Genomic DNA, 21,595 nt, shown 5'->3' on the forward strand with positions numbered 1-21,595 from the left:
TTCCCATGTTGCAATCAATAAAGAGTGTTGTTTACTCTCAAACAATCTCAAATGCTCAACCTGCAGGCGAAATGAGCCAGGTCAGGCAGGGGATGCAGTCCCCTGCAGACACACTGGGGGGCGACGGCGCCCCGCCGTCAGTGCTGCAGGCCAGCCGGCTGGCTGCTCACTTCCCTCAGTGGCGCGCTTGCGCCCCCTCTCCGTGGGTGCTGCAAACCGTTGCCATGGGTTACCGGTTGCAGTTCCGGGTCAAGCCGCCTCGTTTCCAAAGAGTCGTGAACACGATTGTCAACCCCGAGGCAGCCTTGGTACTCAGAGAGGAAATACAGGCGCTATTACAGAAGAGAGCAATACGGGTGGTCCCCGCTTCGGAGACGGACAAAGGTTGGTACAGCCGTTATTTTGTCATTCCGAAGAAAGGGGGAGGGCTTCGTCCCATCCTCGACCTGCGAGTCTTGAACACGTACCTGCGAACGTACAGGTTCAGGATGCTAACACTCAGACAGCTCCTGAGTGCAGTCGGCCCGGGAGATTGGTTTGCGACAATCGATCTAACAGATGCTTATTTTCATGTCGCTATACACCCGAAACACAGGCAGTTTCTGAGGTTTGCATTCGAGGGCGTAGCCTACGAATACCTAGTGCTGCCGTTCGGGCTGTCGCTCGCTCCCCGCACCTTTACGAAATGTGCCGAGGCAGCGCTAGCGCCCCTCAGGAAGAGGGGCATCCGCATCTTGGCCTACCTGGACGACTGGGCTCTCGTGGCTTGCTCCAGAGAACAGGCGGAGACGCAGCTGTCGCGGGTTCTGTCACACATTCAGACACTGGGGTTCTCTGTGAACTTTCAGAAGAGCTCGCTAATCCCAGGTCAACAGATCGCTTTTCTCGGTCTGGAAATATGCTCTCTTTCCAGCCGCGCACGGTTGTCAGAGCACAGAGTGGCCGCGTTTCATCGCTGCCTCGCTCAATTTCAGCTGGGACGCAGACTGCGTTTCCAGACGATATTGCGCTTGTTGGGCATGATGGCATCTATGATCGCCGTAGTGCCGCTTGGGCTGTTGAAAATGAGAGCGTTTCAACGCTGGACTCTCTCTCACCGTTTGTGTGCTTCGCGTCACCTCCGGAGGAGGCTGCCGGTGACTGCGTCTTGCATGCTAGCTCTCCGTCCTTGGAGGGAGCCCGGGCTACTGCACCAGGGCTCTCGGATTGGGAGGGTGTTGTTTCGCAAGGTGGTGTCCACAGATGCTTCCCTAAGTGGGTGGGGAGCGCTGTGCGAGGGTGCGTCAGTGAGAGGGATCTGGTCCGCGGCTCAGCGCCAGCTGCACATCAACCACTTAGAGCTGTTAGCAGTGTTCTTAGCTCTAAAGCGTTTCCGTCCAGTCCTGCAGGGCCAGCATGTCTTAGTCAGGACGGACAATTCAACAGTGGTGTCTTATATAAACAGGCAGGGAGGAACACGCTCTCTTCCCCTGTTGCAGCTGTCTCGCTCTCTGCTGTTATGGTGCAGTGTTCATTTTCTGACTCTAAGAGCCACCCATGTCCCGGGCCACCTGAACCTGGGGCCGGACCTTCTCTCCAGGGGGGGTCCTCTGGTGAGAGAATGGAGGTTACACCCTTCAATAGTGGCTCAGATTTGGGATCTATTTGGCGAGGCGCAAATAGATCTTTTTGCTTCCAGGGTGAATGCTCACTGCCCCCTGTACTTCTCCATAATCGACCACGATGCACCCTTGGGCTTGGACGCGCTAGCGCACCAATGGCCAGACGTGCTCCTGTATGCATTTCCCCCAGTGGAAATGATATCTCCAATTCTGGAGAGGGTGCGTCGGCATTCCCTCTCTCTGATCCTGGTGGCCCCTTGGTGGCCCGCGAAGTCGTGGTATGCAGAAATAATCAGCCTGCTTGCAGCAAGTCCTTGGCAGCTTCCTCTCCGCAGGGATCTCCTCTCTCAGGCGGGGGGGGAAGTGTTTCATCCGCGCCCGGATCTGTGGCACCTTCATGCTTACCTGCTGAGAGGTTAAACTTGGTTGCTAAGGGTCTGCCACCTAGTGTGGTAGCGACGATTCAGAGCGCCAGGGCCTCGTCTACTAGGGGCTTGTACGCTTACAAATGGCGAGCCTTCGAGCGATGGTGCCAGGACCGCCACACTCTCCCATTTCAGTGCTCTATTGTGGATGTTTTAACATTCCTGCAGGAGCTGTTGGATAAAGGCCTTTCGTTTTCGACGATCAAGGTTTATTTAGCGGCTATATCTGCTTGTCATATCGGTTTTGACGGGGTGACACCAGGTGCGCATCCCCTCGCCGTGCGTTTTCTGAAAGGGGTTCGCCGGCTGAGGCCCGTGCTTAAGTCCAGTGTCCCGGCTTGGGACTTGTCTTTGGTGCTGGAGGCCCTTTGTGGCCCTCCGTTTGAACCCGTTGAGTCGGTAGATATGAAACTTCTTTCGTATAAGACCGCATTACTTCTCGCTTTGGCCTCGGCGAAGCGAGTGGGGGACCTTCATGCGCTGTCTGTGCATCCTGCCTGCACACAGTTTTCTCCTGATGGCCGCAAGGTCGTATTGCGTCCGAATGCCGCCTATCTTCCCAAGGTCATGCCTGCATCTTATAGTTCAATGGAGTTTGAGTTGCTGAGCTTTTGCTCCCCTCCTTTTGAATCTGAGGAGCAGAGGAGGGTGCATTCTCTTTGTCCGGTGCGTGCGCTACGCACCTACATTGAGCGCACTCGGGATGTGCGTTTGTGTGACCAGTTGTTTGTCTGCTTCGCTAATCCGAATAGGGGTAGAGCTCTGTCCAGACAGAGGCTGTCCCACTGGATTGTAGAAGCTATCTCGCTGGCATACAGCACCGGAGGTTTTGCGTTGCCCCACGGGGTGGGAGCTCATTCCACCAGGGGGATGGCGACCTCATGGGCTCTTTTTAGAGGGGTGCCTGTGGCTGATATTTGTGCAGCGGCTAATTGGGCGTCGCCGCACACTTTTGTGCGGTTTTATCGGTTGGACGTTACAGCCCCTTCGGTGGCTCATGCTGTCCTTTCTGCTGGGTCTACCACTCACTAAGGATGTGGTGGTCCCGTTCCGGTTCGGTGGCTGCTCTGCGGGGCGTGTATATAGGTCCCATACTTATGTGTTGTACCGAGTGAATCGACTGAAAGGGAACGATTAGTTATGTCTATAACTTCTGTTCCCTGAAGGAGAGGAACGAGGTACAACACAGGGTGGCCCCACTGAGCAGTTGGCTCGGTGAAGAGCGGCTATCGAACTGAGGGATGACGGTGATGGCAGCGGCTATATGTGCGGGCGGGGCCTTGCGCGTGTCATCACACGTCATCTGCCGTAAAGGCGTGAATAAAGGTTTCTTCAGCCAGGACACGCGAGGGCGTGATATCCCATACTTATGTGTTGTACCTCGTTCCTCTCCTTCAGGGAACAGAAGTTATAGACATAACTAATCGTTTTTTGTGAAGCAATTTCTTTTGGTCTACCAGACTGTGGCAGGCGGAGAGAAAATTCAATTTGGGACGGTGAGAGGGCGTCAGAAAAACAAAGTGTTTGGAGGTCAGTTGATTTGAGTTTGTGTCGCTGTGTCATGTGAGGAATGGCTGCAGTGAGAATGCAGCGCTGCAGCGGGCGGCCGCTGTGTTTGTCTTGTTTTAAACTGTTTGGGTGTCGGAAATAAGAGTAATGTGTTTATGACTCTGTGTGTGTCTGTTCATCTCTATCACGTCCAGAACTATTTACTATCAACATGCCAGGTACCTCTTAACATAACTCTCTCCTGAGCTCTGTGTTAGGTTTTGTGTGTGTGCAGATCTAAAGTATGTGAGATATTTTAATATACTGACTGCACATCACTGCATATTTTTCCATGTTTACCTGCTGGGTTGCTGCTGTTTTTGAAGCGTCTCTGTTGCTTTCATATTTGAAAAACATATATGATGCCATATGAACTGGTGAATAAGCAAATGGACTTTAAGAGGAAGAATAACTAAACGTATCTCAAAAGCATCTGTTTGTTTATCTAAGTAACAGTAAAATTGCATAATTTCCTCAGGGATTAATAAGGTATTCTGATTCTGAGATCAAAGGGACTGTTCTAATTGCACTTTTCTGGGTTCATAATCCCACCAATTTTGATAAAATCCCCAACATCACTGGCTGAAATGCAGCTCTGAACCATTAAAGAGCTGGACAGATGTAGACAGTCACTGTTGTACCTCTCGCCTCCTCCGTACGTCCCGAAGATGATTTGAACCAAAACCTTCGATTTCTAAGGATACAATTTAAAATTGGTTCTTTGCTAAATTCTCTGTTATGTGTAGACAGTCCTCTGAAAACAGCCAGGTAATAGGACTGTACTGAAAATGAGTGAAGAAACAGCCAATGGCAAAAAAAAACTTTGAAAAACCACTAGGAAGCCCAGAGAAGTACCGTTCAAGTCCACTTAAAAATACAAGAAAATCTTGCTTCTTGGAAGCAAAACATAAAGAAATGAAGGGTGAGTCAAGAGCACTCTATAATAGAGAGCAAAAAGCAATAAAAATGTCAAGTTTATATAGATGAACTGAGTTTTAGCCAAAAAACTTGCTAAAGCTATAAATCACTTCAGCTGTTAGCTACGTTAGCAGCTAGCTACATGTGAGTAATCAAATCAAGCTTTTAGCTGAAAATAATGGATAAATAATTGCAATAAAGCTAGCTAAGGCTATGAAGAAGATTGTGTACATTTTCTAAATCGAGACCTATCAGTTAAATTGCCTAATAATTAAAACAATAAAATTTAAGTTTATTAACTAGCAGTATGAATTAGCAAAGGAAAACTGTTAGCTAACTGCTAGACAAATGCACTAAGTTATTAACAGATAGTAAACTGAGCAGCAGCTAAAAGTAGTTTATAATAACAGGTTATTACTTATAGACAGAAAGAAATAGTTTTTAGTAAGCTGAAAGTAATCTGCTGCTTTAAAATGAATTCTCATAGACAGACTTAACAATGAAAGGTGCAGTTGAAGAACAGCCTTTACAGGCCAATGCAGTCTGTGCTCACCATAGCTGGGAATTCTGATAATAGTGAAGAGGATCTCGTTCTCTGGTGTGTCCTGATCGTGGACGCTGAGAGACGAGTTGGTGATGACAACTCCAGAGTTTTCCTCTATATGGATGCTGCTGACGGACACCACCGGCTCTTTGTCCTCTTTACTCTGCTGAAAGACAATAAAATAAAGACATCTTTTAATATTTGTGGAATAACTACACTGTTCCTCACCAACAGAACACCAGCTTCACAAAGCAGATCTCAAACAATTTCTGTTAAATTATTTTAAGTAATGGCAGATTACTCCTGTTCCTGCTGATTTTATTTTTATTTGTGATGTGGTCCAATTTTTGGTTTCTGTCCTGATGCTTTGACATCTTCCAAGGTCTACTCAAACATTTTGCTTGAATACGCTCAAAAATTTAGACACAGGCGACCAGGAATAACCAGCATATTTCACCAGAGATGTATAATCTTTTCAGGTCCCTTGTTGGGGAGATGTTTTCCTTCAGTCAGCCAAGTGGTGTGTCTGCAGGCTTTCCCTTAACTGCAGACTCGTTGGCATATTCAGATTTTTTGTCTTATAAATGCAGATTACAATGTGGTTCTGTTTGGTTTGTTTCACACAGCCACAATGTTCAGGTGTTAAATATAACGGTTTTGTGACATAGCTGTGGTTTGTTATTGCCAACAAAGTAATAAAGCAGAAGCAGTCCTCCTGGTGTGGGGATTTCATATTTTTTGCCAGGGGTTGTATACTACCACCTCTACATTAATACACACCGTGAAAGATTTATTATATACAGGTCACGTGTTCAAATACACACACTCAACAAACTTAACAGCTCACTGACAACCCCATCAATCCAACTCAAGACCTAAAACAGGCTTAAGTGATGGATTTGGAATCTCAGTTTGTTTATGTGTTTATGAAGGAGAAAAAAACAGGGACAGCCTGAGGCCATAGCAGTTTTTCCTTGGAGGAAGCCTTGTGATGCTCAAGGACAGCAGTAAAAAAGAAAAACAAAAGCTGAGTAAGACCTCTTTTTTTTTTTTTTAAATTACTAATAGCGCGTGGAGCTGTTAAGACCTCGTTTCATCTCTTTTCATCAGCACAGACACCACTTAATCAGCTCAAACTTTTATGGGTGTGCACCAGCTTCAATTTTTAAAAAGTGTTTTTGGTCTTTTTCAAGCTTTTATCGTCTTCTTTTGAAGAAACGAAAGCATCAACAGGGGCGACTTATCTAACTGAAACTAATTAAACTTGGTGATTTGGACTGATGGGGGTACAGGGTGAAGTGCAACAGTTTCCAAAATGAAGCATTACAGGCATAAGACTGAAAAATGTGTTACTTATAAAACAATGGTTTGAAACTGACAGACAGGACGTGAACTTTACCTCAGACCTAGAATATTATGCAGTCCTGTGAAAAACTAAGTACATACCACGATTCAATAGCTTTTAAAGGCGTGCTTGAAATTATTGACATTTTAGACGAGTCATTTTAAGCCAAACTTTAGCTGTCAGCAGTCAGATGACCTGACATTTGACTCTAAAATACTTTGGTATACAAATGAATTCATGGCTGACTCAATGTCCAGGGTCCTCTGGGTCCAAAACGAGCCCAAGTTATCGTCCGTCCACCACTGAGCTGACAGTTGGTAAGAGGTCTTTGTGCTCATATGCTGTGATGGTTTTCACTCGTGGTGCAGTGCACCATGGTCAAACATCTCCGCTCTGGTCTCCCCTGATCAAAGGATTTTGTGGTTCATCCAGATGCAACTTTGCAAACCTGAACCGTGATGCCAGGATGGTCTCTTTAGAGAGAAAATGCTTTTTCCTGGTAACATTTCTAGTAAGCCATTCTTGTTCAGTCTTTCTGAGAGTGTAAACTTTAACACTGTCATAAACTTAAACATTTAACATACTAACTGTGTAGTGTAAGATTGAGCTCTCAGTTTTTTGTAATTTCTGAGCATATGGGTGAATTTGTTGGAATATCCACTCCTGACAATTGTTTACTTGTGAAACGTTTGGGAATGGCCTTAAAACTCTTCCTAGATTCATAAGCTGATGTCTTTCCTCCTAAACACACCTACAGACCATCAAACTCCCAAAATATCCACCATTATAGAGGCGCTCACACTTGCTGATGATCAATTAACCGAGTGCATTTGATTACCAGCACTTGACTATGACTAACCCTGTTAATTCCCATGGACGCAATAAGGATATAGTTAGTTTTTTATTTATTTAAGCAGCAACGTCTGTGGTTAGAAATGAATTTTGCTGGGAAAGAAAACCATTTCTGTGCTAACCTAGCTAACTGATAACTGTCCTCCCTCTTCTTCATCACATTTGGCTAAAAATAACACAAACAAAATAGTAATGCCTTGAGACGGCAAAATGGGGCTTCTCAAACCAAGGCGTTGTGTCATTGTGGTTACTTCTGCCATAGAAATGAAGGAAAGTGCAACGGTATATTTAACACAAACACCTTCAAAAATTAAGAGAGTTGAAACAAAATCTTCAAAGAAAAACAAACTTCCTTTATTTTGAAATACATTCTTAATTATACATTAATCAATGTCACTTATAATGATAGTACTACAAGATTTAGTAGTAGTAGCTTTTTAGTTTTTCCTTACCTGGATGTCAATTTCCACACTGAAAGCTTCCGTCTGACTGAGCCCGTCGCTGATGTAGACGCTGAAGATGTCCTGCTTGGTTTGAGGTTTAAGCTGGCTCTCCTGGACGTAAGAGATATGGCCAGATGTAAGGTCCTCCACAGAGAAAGGCACGTCAGGGGTGACGACATGTGAGCCGCCAACAGAGCTTCCTGATTGACGAGAAAACAGAGGAAGAGATGCAATTTAGAAAACAAAGAGCACAGGAGAGCCACCTTTGTCCCCAAAGCCACTGCTTTGTAACTCCAGCAGATAAGACCATTTCCTGCACCAGAAACATAAATTTCCTTCGGGATTAATAAAGTATTCTCATTCTCTTTTTATACTACCGACACTTTATTCACTCTTAGTCACTTACAGTTATTTATTCACCTCTCAGTCACTTTAATTTTAAACTGTGTAATTTTAAACTGTATATACCGTATATTCTGTGTATTTATTATCTCACTCTTATTGCCTGTTCGTATGGTTCTTATCTTCAACGTTATGCTGCTATGTTGTATGTTAATTGCCCCTTGGAGATAAATAAAGTCTTTCTGATTCTGATTCAAATTCAAAGTGCACAAAATCATTTTATTCATTAAAGCAATCTAATTTATTCTTAAATTCTTTCTTTTAGTGTAAAAATGATGATTTGTCGCGTCGTCCGGTTGTGGCTACACACTGAAAAAAGCCATTTCTACACTGGAACATTTATTATACTGCAACAAAGAACTCATAAACCTCTCAGGTGACCAGTTAGCAGGCCATCACTTATATCCTCTGACAGCTCCAATGACAGCAATATTTGTCTTCTCCGTCCCATCAGGCTTTTCATTTGACTTCAGCCGGAACTGTCTGGTAGTTTAGATGCATGGACGGTCTTTACAATTCTCCAGAAAAGCACACTTTGGCTGTGATGACACGACCTGGCTGTCCTCAGGTTGAAGGAGAGTCGCCTTGAATACTTAACATCAACCTTGAAATCTCTGAAGTTTGAGAGAAAGTATGAGTGTCTTTCTTGCAGAAGACGGATGACTCCGCACTGAGCTGAGTCAGGGCTCTGGAGGGAATAGCTGGTGTGTGTGTACTTGTATTTACTTTAGTGTATGCGTGTAAATCAGGCCCAACAGTAAATCGCATCACATCGCCTCATCTCCCTGTTTTACGGTGAGCATCGGGAGCTTCTTATCTGAGCGGGAACCCTCACAGAAGTGTAATCAAAACAGGAAATCACCTGAAGCCACCGGGGAATTACAATTTTTCCAGAATCATTTTTTTTGGTTGTTCTGTTCTCACACGTGGCGTCTGCTGATCTCAGATTCACAGCACCACTCCTGCAATCACGCCACTGACATCTCTGTGCATCGCCGACTGAACAAGGCTCTGAAAAGGAATGTGGGTCGAAAACAGATCCAGTTGTTCAGGAATGTGATGCAGAGAGTTAGCAGGCTGGAATATTAATCCCAGAATTGTTTTTTTTATTAAATTTCATTAATTTTATTTTAGGATTAATTATAGTTACAGATGATTCTACACTAATAGGATCTGAATTACTATATTCCATCCCTACTTCTCTCTTAATGCTGGACTCATAAAAGCACGATTATGAACCATCCCAGATGATGTGGGGCATTTACTCTTGTTCAATGATGAAAATAAGAAAATGGGTCATGCACACGGCAGTTTATGGTTCCTATCTCGTTTACAGGTATCCGGTTGTACTACACAGCAGATTGTAGTATTACACAGATAAAATGGCCCAATGGGCACCAACACCACAGATAGTTCAGGTCTAGTTCAACTCAGAGCGGCTGCCAGTGCCAGCGCACCTGTAAGTGTAAGCAGGTGTGCCCTACCTTGGACCTTACCGATATCTGAATGCGTGAGATATGAAAAAAATTACCAACCATATAATCATGAAGAAAGTGCAAACCATCTATCGGTGCTAACACTGCTCTCTTTTCCAGGCTGTAGACTTATTTCCTCTATGAAGTTGGATAGCACAACATGAGTCAGTGGAGACTGGTTCACTTTTGGAGCCAGCCTCCAGTGGCACCTAGAGGAACTGCAGGTTTAGCACTTTTATATCAACGTAATTTTTTTTTTAGCCTTCAAAATATCTGCTTACAGTATCTAAGGCAGCGGTCCCCAAGCTTTTTAGCGCCACGGACCGGTTTAATATCAGACAATATCTTCACGGACCGGCCATTAAGGTGTCGCAGATAAATACAACAAAATAAAATGACACGACCAAGACAAAAACTATGTATTTTGTAAATATGATAATAAACGCGATTTCACTGTGTAATTGTGTAACTTTATTAGCAGCGTCCTCCTGAAATGCGCCGACAACATTAAGAGTAACATCCTCCTCTCTGCCCTTAATGCTCTCTGGTTGCTATGGTAACTATGGTGGTAAATATTTCTTTCAAAATAAGACACAGGAGACGATAAAAACACTGAAAACCACAAATTTCACACCCGTGCCTCAACTCTCTCGGCCCGGTATCGGTCCGTGGCCCGGGGGTTGGGGACCGCTGATCTAAGGAGTTTAAATAATCATGGGAGTGAGTAATCAGAATAATCCATCCGTTTTCTGCCACTTATCTGAGTCTTACACAGGGGGAGCAACTGGGGCTGGAACACTGAGGCATTCCCAAACCAGCTGTACTATAATTTTAGACAGAAAAGGCCAACAATCAGACAATCTGCTACGAACAGCAACTGGTGATGGTGGGCAAAAAGAAAGGAAGAAACCACCAACAGAACCAGGAAGGGAGTCACTTTTGTCTCTTTTCCTCTCCTGATATCTTCAGAGAAAGACTAACACAAGGAGACAAAGCGGCATGTAAACAGATGGGGAGTGACAAAGATGGGCTGGGAGTTGTTTACTTACTCTAGGACCTCAGGGGCCAAAATGAGATTGGCCGTATTCCTTCCATGTCAGCTTTATATTAAAGTAATTATTTAAATTCAAATTGGAAAATGTCTATACTGCATTGCAGTACGTGTGCCTTCCTCTGTGCTAATCACCAAACTATTATGTATTTTGTTAAGGGAAAAGCCATTTCCTGCATAAACACTGCCTGTTTGTGAGATTTTGGTTTTTTCCATGTGCATGTTTTGAATTGCTGGATTCATGCAAATGCACAACATCAGCATGCAAGTCAGTGTCTTTTGTGCGATGGTGCATCTGCATATCGACATTAAAAAAACCTGTGCATGTTGGTTTTGTTGCCAGCACACTGACGGTGACACTGACTGGCCTCCCCTGTGCCCCGGTGACAGCAGAAATCCCATCACCGCTGGCTGATGCTGCTGAATACCAACGACTCCAGCTGCCATCAAGGACGGGCCGCCGGGACACGGAGAGAAAAGATTGGTGCCAGCTGGTTATCTACAGCTGCAGACACTATAAATATCTGACCCCACAAATTTATCCTTCATTATGTCTGCAGACAATGTATAATAGAGAAGGCCAATTATGGTAAATAAATAAAAGGTAAATGGTCTGTAATTGTATAGCGTCTTACTAGTCCCTAAGGACCCCAAAGCACTTTACACATCCAGTCATCCACCCATTCACACACACGTGATGGCAGCTACATTGTAGCCACAGCCGCCCTGGGGCGCACTGACAGAGGCGAGGCTGCCGGACACTGGCGCCACCGGGCCCTCTGACCACCACCAGTAGGCAACGGGTGAAGAGTCTTGCCCAAGGACACAACGACCGAGACCGTCCAAGCCGGGGCTCGAACCGGCAACCTTCCAATTACAAGGCGAACTCCCAACTCTTGAGCCACAATCGCCCTAATTATCTTATTATTGTTACAGCTATGGCTACACACCCATTAAAAATGAACAGTTTCTTTACATATGCAGATCAGTATGATGATTTTCTGCTCTTAACTGCTAAAATCCGACCAACAATATGATACGATTTACTGGTTTTAATGAGATTTTATTTTTACAAAGGTTTCTTCTTGGATTTGGAGTTTTCACTCACTGCCTTATTCTGTGTATCCCATGGAGTAAATCCATGTTTTCTAAATGCATTGCAGTATTCAGGTCATTTACTGCAGGTTTTGCATGCAGTCGATATCCTGAATGGTGCAGATCATGCAACTCCAGATGCTTTCATTGAGTCTGTCAAAGATAAACAGCAACCGTGTCACACAGCACATGAATGCAGCTCTCTAACCAAGGTTGATAGTCCATTCCATCCATCCATCCATCCATTCGCTTCCGCTTATCCTTTTCAGGGTCGCGGGGGGCGCTGGAGCCTATCCCAGCTGTCTTGGGACACCCTGGACAGTCGCAGGACTAACACATAGACAAATACATGGGTAATTTAGAGTTTCCAATTAACCTATCCCCACTAACTCCATGTCTTTGGACTGTGGGAGGAAGCTGGAGTACCCGGGGAGAAACCATGCAAACTCCACAAAGAAAGACCCTGGTGGAATTGATCTCAGGACCTTCTTGCTGTGAGGCAACAGTGCTAACCATCGTGCTGCACGTGGGCATGATGAGCAGGGTTGATAGTGTCAGCTATAATTTAACTTTAATAATTTAAATAATAATCTAAATGCTGAAGATTTAAAATACGTCCCAAACCAATAGATCATCTTTTATTTAAAGGACCCAAATAGTCTGGGGATGTGCTTGTTAAGGCTTCAGAAACACAGAATATTCCCCTTCAACACTAAAGTTGTACCTTTTGAAACATGTTGGTTGAAGCAGTAAGACTGATTGCTCAGGAAATACATATTTCTCCCTAGTGACCACCCATACGGAAAAGAAATAGTAAAAACTTATATGTGATTACTCATGAAAGTGGCCACTTTCATGAGTAAATCATATAAGGCTTACATGATTTACTCATGAAAGTGGCCACTTTCGCATTACTTTCATACATTGTTTTAGTAAGTATCCAAAACATACAAGTTTCATTATATAATTTTTCAAGGGATCTTATATCTGTTTTCACTCTTATATGCTTTTCATACAAGTTTCACACAAGACAGATACAAACTTTATAAGATTTATATATATCTTTTCCATATGGGCAGATATTGCCAGGGGGTTGCCAATCTGTCTCTAAGCCTGGGTCACTGAGGCGTGTAGGTCAGATCATATAATAACTTTTAAATCACAAGGTAGTCCCACCCTGCTTTATCATGTTTTTTGGACACTAATCGGAACCATATTTTATAAAATAAACTGATACGCTCATCAGGAAAATGTTTACTGAGAGTTTTGATTAAAGCAGCCAACTTCCTTACATCCATAATTGCCTTTGCAACCAGAGAAGTCACCTTGGCCATCAGAAAGAGAAGAAAGCGTAAGATTCACTTTTCTCTAAGCTACGCCCAGCTTTGATTACAACCTGTTCTTGCTAATGTGGGCTCATAATGTCACATCTGCATACAAGCATGATTTCTTCTGGCTGAAAAAAGAAGAAAGCCAAAAACAAGATGGTAACAGCCAAAATACTAAAAACGAGGCTTCACAATCCAGTGGCTGACATCACGCCTCTGTCTATTTTTTAAATATAGACCAAAATTACAATTACAGCAAGATATACCATTTTCATTATTCATTCTCAATATGACTTTTCTTCCTACTGTGTTTATATCTATTTCATTTCATGTTGTTTCAGCTTCTGCACTTGCAATGTTACAGTTTCCCCAGAGGGAATCAGTTCCTCTTCAACTCTTGTCACCTTTTTCATTTTTCCAAGCGCTTCCTCTCGGGAGCAGAAGAAAGAGCAGCAGTAGTTGAGTGAGCCTCAACATTGTGAAACTTCAACAATTGCCCCATCTGTACCTGGCTATCTGGCGGCTCTAATCCACAGCACAATCAAGCCGAGACAGATGGCACTGGTACCGCGGGGAATTCACCCGGCATTGTGTGCACAGGAATGTGACGCAAATTGAAATGTGAAAATTATTCAGAGTAACAGTTGCAGTTTGTCACATCATGAGCCAAAGTCAATTCAGCTTCCTGCAACAGTGACCACACTCCAAATATCTGCATACCGTCACACAGGCACTTCTCACCTGTCCTGGTGTTCTCAATAAAACCATATTTAGGAGGGCTGACAAGCCAAATCAGCAGGTCCTTCGGGGGCGTGTCCACATCTGACACTGTGATGTCATTGGTAGACAGCTGCACGCGACCGCCTTCCTCGACCTAGACATGGATAATAAGCAAAAATAAATTATTTAATTGGGAGATCCTAGTTTTCTCACTTGAGTCTAAAGTATAGTTAATACAATATAGTCTGTTTAATATTTTAATCATATTATATATTTAAAGCTCTGAGAAAACTCAGAGTGGGCTCATAAAAAAAATCAGAATCTCAACTCCAGAAAAACAAATCCCCTTTCTGCATTTGAACATGATTAAAAACTCACAAAAACTGGAAATTCAAATCTTTACAAGACCCTTGAAGGATGAGTAGACAGTAGATGTTAAATTATTTAGTGCTCCGTGAGGCTTTTCCTCTTTTCTACCTTTATTGTATTCTTTTAATTTACCCAGAAACAAGACAAGCTGTGAACCCACAGAAGAGGTCCCACTTTGAGATGTATTGGCTGACCCAGAAAATTTCTCCCCACACAGCCATGAAATAAATAGATCCAAGAACGAGACATTTCTTGGGGCGAGATTTGACTTCGTATCCTTGATGAAGGGTGGAATTTGTGGAGGGACATCATATCCCAGGTACAGCCTGCAGATGCAAAGCTCTTTCTCTTATTGTATTGTTATCTTGCAGTGAAAGACAGGAAGTGCACATTTCTTTAGTGTAACACAATGAGACTGACAGATGTCCACACACATACACAGGGGAGAATGTGTTAAATATAAAAGCATGCTGATGCCATATTCTGCTGCATTTGTATTAGCCCCTGGACTGTGACAGTGCATACCTTTACCCTTATCCATGAGCCTGTAGTTTGTGGACTTGAATGTCCAGTTAGCTCAGCAGGACAGAACAAAGCAAGCAGAAGTAGAGGAGTACGTATCTGTTATTCCCACTCACAGAGGACAATACTCAAACATCATGGTACGTAGATGCCATTTGCTACATGTTGATGAAGGAAATCCAGCAGACATAAACGCAACTTTCAATTTGGAGCTATTTTTTAAACAAAGACCCTCAAGCGATCTGATGGAGATCATGTGACAGGAGTCCCTCGCTTCTTTTGTCTCAAATATAAAACAGGTACATTAAATATGATTCGATGCTGTACTTAAGATGTTCTTCTGACTAAAGGTAAATATTGTTTCAGCTGGCCTGCTGTGTGCACCTCCGTTAAGTGTGTAAGATTCTTACTTGCACATTTGTATGCAGGACATAGCGTGTGCGTACCTTGATGCTGCTGCGGACAGTGACCAACGGCGGCTGTCTTGGTGCGGAGGTGATGGTGATGGTGCATATCTGGTTGTCAAGGCGATTGTTGTCTCCATCATAAACAACAAAGTGGAAGATATCAGTCACTGGCTGACTTCCCGTCTCTATTGAAGTGATGTACCTGCAGATGGAAAACCCGTTTTAATCACAGTTTCTGTTTTCTTCATTTATCCTTCCATTTTCTTATCCAGGTCTGGGTTGCACAGATGCACCAACTTCCTTCTCTCTAGCCTTTAGCTGAGAGACACATGGCCAGATTTACTAATGGTTTACTAATGAGGCAAAAAGCCTTCGCCTCTAGTTCTTCTGGAGGACACGGAGGTGTTTCCAGACAAGCCAAGAGACAAAATCTCTCTTCTGAGCCTCAACTAGGAGGCTTCAATGAGGCATCCTGGTCAGATGCTGAATTCAACTTGCTCCTTTCATTGTGGAGTACCAGCACTGCAACTCTGAGCTCTTCTTGAATTACTAATCTCCCCATCCTACTGCCCTAAGGCTGAGCCCAGACGCCTTTTAGAGGAAGATCATTTCCACCACCTGTATCTGAAACTGCAGCCATTTGGTCACAATACACAGCTCCACCTCATAGATGAGGACAGGAATAAAGATTAGACCATAAATCTTTTTTTTAAATACATATACATATATATACACACACACACACATATATATATATGTATATATATATATATATATAAAAAAACACCCAGCACGCCCCTGCGGGCGGTTTATCCTTCAAGCTCGGGTCCTCTACCAGAGGCCTGGGAGCTTGAGGGTCCTGCGCAGTATCTTAGCTGTTCCCAGGACTGCGCTCTTCTGGACAGAGATCTCCGATGTTGTTGTTCCCGATGTGTGTGTGTGTGTGTGTGTGTGTGTGTGTGTGTGTGTGTGTGTGTGTGTGTGTGTGTGTGTATGTGTGTGTGTGTATGTGTATGTATATATATATATATATATATATATATATATATATATATATATATATATATATGATGAACAGTTGAGCTAATACAAGGGAAAAAAAGACCTGAAGCCAAACAAAGAAACAAAAGTCTTATTTTTCCATTCCCATGATAATCAAAGGAAGTCGAGAAGAAAAGCCTCCCTCAGAGAATCACTCAAATGCTGCTAGACTTTAAATCAAAATCTCTGACATTTACAAAAATTCTTGAAAAAGGTTTCTTAATCTTTAAAGTGTGTGTTTAATAATGATTTTGTCTGATACAATAATTCTCTTTTAATGGGTACATAATTATCTGTTTATGTGTTAAGTCGTGGATTGATAGAGGACTTGGCACAGATTCGCTTTAGCCCTCTCACAGTGATACAGCTGCTAATCTCTGCAGAGCACTAATAAAACTGAAAGCCATGCCAGTGTAATCTCCTCTAATCCCATTCAATTCTTTTAAAACAATTCCCAGCTCTTGTTTGTAAGAGCCAGCACCAAAGAGACAAAACTAATACAGCCGGTTTGACGTTCGCCCCCAGAGATCGGCCCGTGCCGCAGCTAATCAGGGGCTGCGTTATGGAAATGAAATAGCTAGTACGTGAATATTTATGCTTCATTTTAGTGCCTCTCATAGGGGCCTTACTACCACTTGCAGGTACAATCAGAGCTAAGTTAATTGGCTTTGCTAATGCCAACAGGCTGATTCATTGAACGCAACGGGAGAAAGACTATTGAATAACTTCCAGTTAATACGTTTGTTTTCTTACCGGGTTTTGGTTAATGTCTGTGGAGCTCTCATTTCATGAGAAGAAACATTAGGATTAAAGGAAAGCAAAATGGATCTGCAAGCTGTTACAGCGTCTTCTGCAGCTTGAAGCTGACAGGGAAAGTGATTCCCGCTGACTCGAGCTGCAATCAGAGAAATTGATCGTGAGTACGACTGCAGACTGAAGAACCCGAGACGGTGTTTTATTGCACAGAGTGGCCTCGACACCAGGCTATTCCTTTACAGCTGCCTCTTTATTAGAGGCTTAAAAAACCTCCTCCTCTCACCTAAAAACCAAAAGGGTATAAGCTTTTTCTTTATTTCTTTAAATTTTTTCTACCCCCAACCCGTCAATTTTCTACTGCTTATCCAGCTTAGCAGTCCAACGAGTGATGCAGATGCCTCACTGTCCAATGCCACCACCTCCAGCACTTCCAGGGCGACACCAAAATGTTCCCAACTGGCAGAAAGACTTTTTCTCCCCAGCATGTCCTGTGTCTGCCCCATGCTTGCCTTCTGGTTGAACCCATAACACCTCAACATCTAAGTAAGTCCGAACCCAAGTGGCTCAGAGCTGCACGGTGCTCTGAGCCACTGCTTGTTCGAGAATGTGAATCCTGCCTGCTATTGAAAACCAGTCTAAGCATCTATTCATTATTTTTATTGTTGTCATTTTTGCTTTCTTTTTTTAAAATATGTTTTTCTTTAATTTCATTTATGTTTATCATGTGTGCTTGTGTATACTAGATGAACAGATATTACCTCACTCCATGTTGTTTTCAATGTGCCACATTTAAAAAAAAAACTGACTCAACCCAATAAAAATAGATGAAACCAGAGCAGGCCTGCAGGTGAAGGTGATAAGACCTCAGCTTTTACATATAACTACTCCTAGTTACTCAAACGCTGTCGCCGTGAGGCAGCCGTTAATAAAAATATTAACATTTTTTGTAGACTCCCATCGAGCTTTGTGAATCTTTATCGCATTTTCACTGACTGCTTCTGGGGACAACCGAGGGTTTTTGAAAGTCATTTTTAGTTCAAGTGCAGATGTTATACTGATATTACAGTTTTGTAAGTCTCTGAAGAAACATTTAAACCTTCACAAAAAGCCGTAATTAAACACCCGTGTCTTTGAGGTGGGGTAAAGTGCTTCACAGGTCACATAAAAACACACCATTGCAACATTTACTAAATGCTGTCCTCGTTGTCTGGAGGATTTTAAACGTCTTAACTAGTCCCACCGAGTAGCTGTTGCTACCCATACCTGATCCTGTGCTTATTGATGTCCTCCATTGTGAAGGAGGAGTACTCCCTCAGCTCCTGGTGCTCCTGCTGGGACTGGCTCCTGGTCAGGATGCCGTACATTGGCACCGACACCAGCTGGAGTCGAATCTGGTCATCTGGAGATGAGTCATCCTGAGGGACCAAACAGACTTTAGTGATACTGTACTTAAAATGAAAACAGCAAGTCTCACCTACAACTCTTCATTCACAAAATTATTCTGTGCTGTAAAATTTCCCTCATGTCACACACATAGGATACAATGTATAAAACATTGCCTATCTTCCTCCGGTCACCCCCGGCCCTTGGATGGTGTTGCGCATCCATCCTCTGCTTATCCAATTCAGGGTACCTGGGAGGTTGGAGCGTTCCCTTCACCAATCTTTTACAGGGCTATCACATAAAGATAGACAACTATTCACACATGCTGGTAATTTAGAATCACTACCTGCTGTGATCTAACCCCATGCATGTCATTGGACGAGGAAGTTGGAGTACCTGGAGAGAACCCATACAGACATGGGTTCTCTCTAATATATCCAGGTTTGGTTTTGGGATTGGTAATTTTTTGGTAGCCTGCTAAAGAAAACTAACCTTACCTATACTGTAGGCGTCAACAAGAACTTGGCTCTGTTTATTAAATAAGGGTCACCCAGTCACATCAAAGCTGACTTGTAGCTTTAAAGGAAGACGGAGTTTACAGCTTGTATCAGTCAGTGGATCGACTAACAGTCAGGTACATCTCAGGCCCCTGAAGATTCATATCTATATCACACATTATAAAATCATCGGGTTGTCCATCAGCATGTAGCTTTATAAAGGCTTCATATTTTAATTTCACAACAATATCATCTCATTTATTTCCACAAAACTGGGATGTTATGAGATAAATGATATAAGGCCTTCATGTTGCCTGGCAACCACTTAGCAATGAACTAAAGTGACATTTGTATAGTACAGCAAAACCTCAGCCTTGCAAGAGAGACACACAAATTGGCTGATTGTTTTTAAACTAAGAAAAACACATAAGTGTATTCTTTATTTATATATACAACAACACTCACCTATATTTTTTATTTTTCTCTATGCAACCACATCAAACCATACTGTAGCACAGGCATGTACTAGCAAGATAAATGAAGATGATTTTAAACTGTGAACGATGCAAAGTTTCTCCAATGGAGTCCAAAAATAAAAATATGGAGCTGAAAATAAGCTGAATATGTCTCTCCATCATTGAGTGCATATGCCTGTCTATTCTAGGGCTGATATAGGGATGGACAGCTGGACTTTGAAAGATAGCACCAGGCCACAGAAGCAGCAAACAGGCCCGGAAAGGCCCTAAAATCATCTATTCGAACCATAGCTCGTGCAATATGCATTTGCTGGCTCATGTCTCACAGAACTGCGAGCATAGTTTCGAGTGCGTGCAATCAGCTCCGACTGCCGAGCCCAAACCAGGACGCGACACAGCCCGGGGACAGCCCATTATCAGATCCTACTGTGGATTTTCATGCATGTTTGGTGTGTTCCCTGCTGCTTGGATTTTTTAAAATCCTTTTTTAGTCATGCTTCGTGTTTCGCTTCTTTTCCACTTTCCTGCATCACCATATGTATTCTTCTCCTTTTTCTTCTTCTTCTTCTGTACACCATGTCTTTCTTTTTAATATTATATCTTTCTGAACCTGCCTGCACAACCTCTCTTTTCCACACAAGACCCCATGACACTTGCGTAATACATAAACCAAAGCTCAGCGTAATTCAAACACTAAACACTCTCACTGGCACGCAGCTCTCCTAACTCACCGTGTAAGCCAGGTGTGAGCGTCTGATGACAGTGCTGCTTTTCTCGCCCACTTCCAGCGAGAGCGTGGCGATGGGGTCCTGCTGTGGCCCGCTGCCTCCAGCGCCTAGAACCACCACCTGCACTACTGTGGCAGCCATGGAGATACCGTCGCTAACTGAGAAGGTGATGGCATCATCTTGGGTGGAGAGCCCGGAGTGGTGGTAGAGCAGGACATTGCGGGTGACGTCGCTGAAAGTGAAGGTGTCACCTGAAAAGACGGAGGAAATGTGGATGTTACAACTGTAGTTTCATGTGTTGATTTTAGTCCGCCTGCTTTCCACCAGAGACGCGGTTATACAAGCAGGGAAAAAGAAGAGGTGAGGACAAAAAAAACTGACAATAACTAAATTTTTGAGGCCATAAAAATATTCTTTCTTCTTAAGCGGGCGGCCAAGCTTCTGTTTCACATTAACTTTAAAGCTGGTGTGCAGTTCAACTCAAGCTGAGACTAAAGTAAAAATGACACGAGCCCTACGAGCCAGCCTCATGTGACTATGCAGTGTTAAAATCTATTAGCTGAACATCAAATGATGTGATAATTTAAACTAAAACTAAAATCAGACAAATAAATGTCCATCCTGTTCCTCTGGTCCCAGCAGTGTCAGTGTGTTGTACTTTACCATTAGTCATGCGAATCTTTGTGTTGCCGTCAGTCTTTATCAGCTCTCCATGGACGGGAGCTTCTACCACCTCGAACTCCAGCTCATCTGGAGCCGTGTCAACGTCGCTCACGGCCAGCTGCTGACCGCCTGCATGCGCCACAGAAATGGAGAAGAGTTAGAAGCATGAACAGCCGGCCCTCAACAAGTTCTCTTCTTAAATAGTTTTTGTACGAGCCTGTTTTTGCGTTTATATAATCTTACCGATGGCAGCTTGTCCTCTGAGGCTGACCTCCAGCAGAGGGTCCAGAACCTGAAACACCGGCGGCTGCTGGTGGTTTGTCAGCAGCAGGACGGCAAAGTCCAGCTCAGGCGTGTTGTGCTCGCCATCTGACACTGAAGCACACGCATGCAAGAAGGAGGAGAAGAAGAATATCATTAAAGCAACCACACAGATCATACATGACACAGAGGAAACACACAGACACAAATTAGTCCAAAAACAAACGCACACCTCTAACACATCACCGCTAATGAGCTTCCCAGCTTCTTTTACTTCACAAAGAAATCTTTTTAAGGAAATTTAACAACCTAAAAGTCAAGATTATAAAAATAAAGCACATCATAGAGGCTGAAGTTATTAATTAATTTTAAAAAAACAGAATCAAGCCAAAAAAGGTGTTAGAGTGTAAACTCTACTTAATGGGGCCACTTGTCGCTTTGCATTAACACATGATTTAAAATTGAAACAGCAACAAGACAACTGTCAATTTTGTCACCTGGACATAAATGAGAGGGGGAAAAAACAGCTTTATATAAAAATATATTATGATTTTATTATTTTGCTGCTCTTTTGTTTTACCTTATAACAATCTTCAATAATCTGAATTAAAAAGACAAAATTCCCGAGAGTTTTCACCACTGTGTGACTCTGATGGTGTAGCTCTTAACACATTTAATTGGCAAGTAAAAGGTTGCTGGTTTGATTCCAGCTGGAGACACAAATACCCTTCGGGTTTGTGTCAGC

General features: G+C 43.3%; 1 protein-coding gene across 1 annotated transcript in view; it reads right to left on the minus strand.

The window, feature by feature from the left end:
* The window catches only part of fras1 (Fraser extracellular matrix complex subunit 1), a 310,089-nt gene that overhangs the window by 50,237 nt on the left and 238,257 nt on the right, over positions 1-21,595 (minus strand). Inside the window, exons 35-42 of the mRNA XM_026186630.2 lie at positions 20,833-20,964; positions 20,590-20,718; positions 19,930-20,177; positions 18,106-18,257; positions 15,085-15,247; positions 13,769-13,901; positions 7,686-7,876; positions 5,046-5,202 (exon numbers count right to left, since the gene is read on the minus strand). Coding sequence (XP_026042415.2) covers positions 5,046-5,202; positions 7,686-7,876; positions 13,769-13,901; positions 15,085-15,247; positions 18,106-18,257; positions 19,930-20,177; positions 20,590-20,718; positions 20,833-20,964 — 1,305 coding nt within the window. The remainder of the gene's footprint in view (positions 1-5,045; positions 5,203-7,685; positions 7,877-13,768; positions 13,902-15,084; positions 15,248-18,105; positions 18,258-19,929; positions 20,178-20,589; positions 20,719-20,832; positions 20,965-21,595) is intronic.

This window comes from Astatotilapia calliptera, chromosome 12, assembly GCF_964374335.1.
Source record: "Astatotilapia calliptera chromosome 12, fAstCal68.1, whole genome shotgun sequence".
Taxonomy (NCBI): Eukaryota; Metazoa; Chordata; class Actinopteri; order Cichliformes; family Cichlidae; genus Astatotilapia; species Astatotilapia calliptera.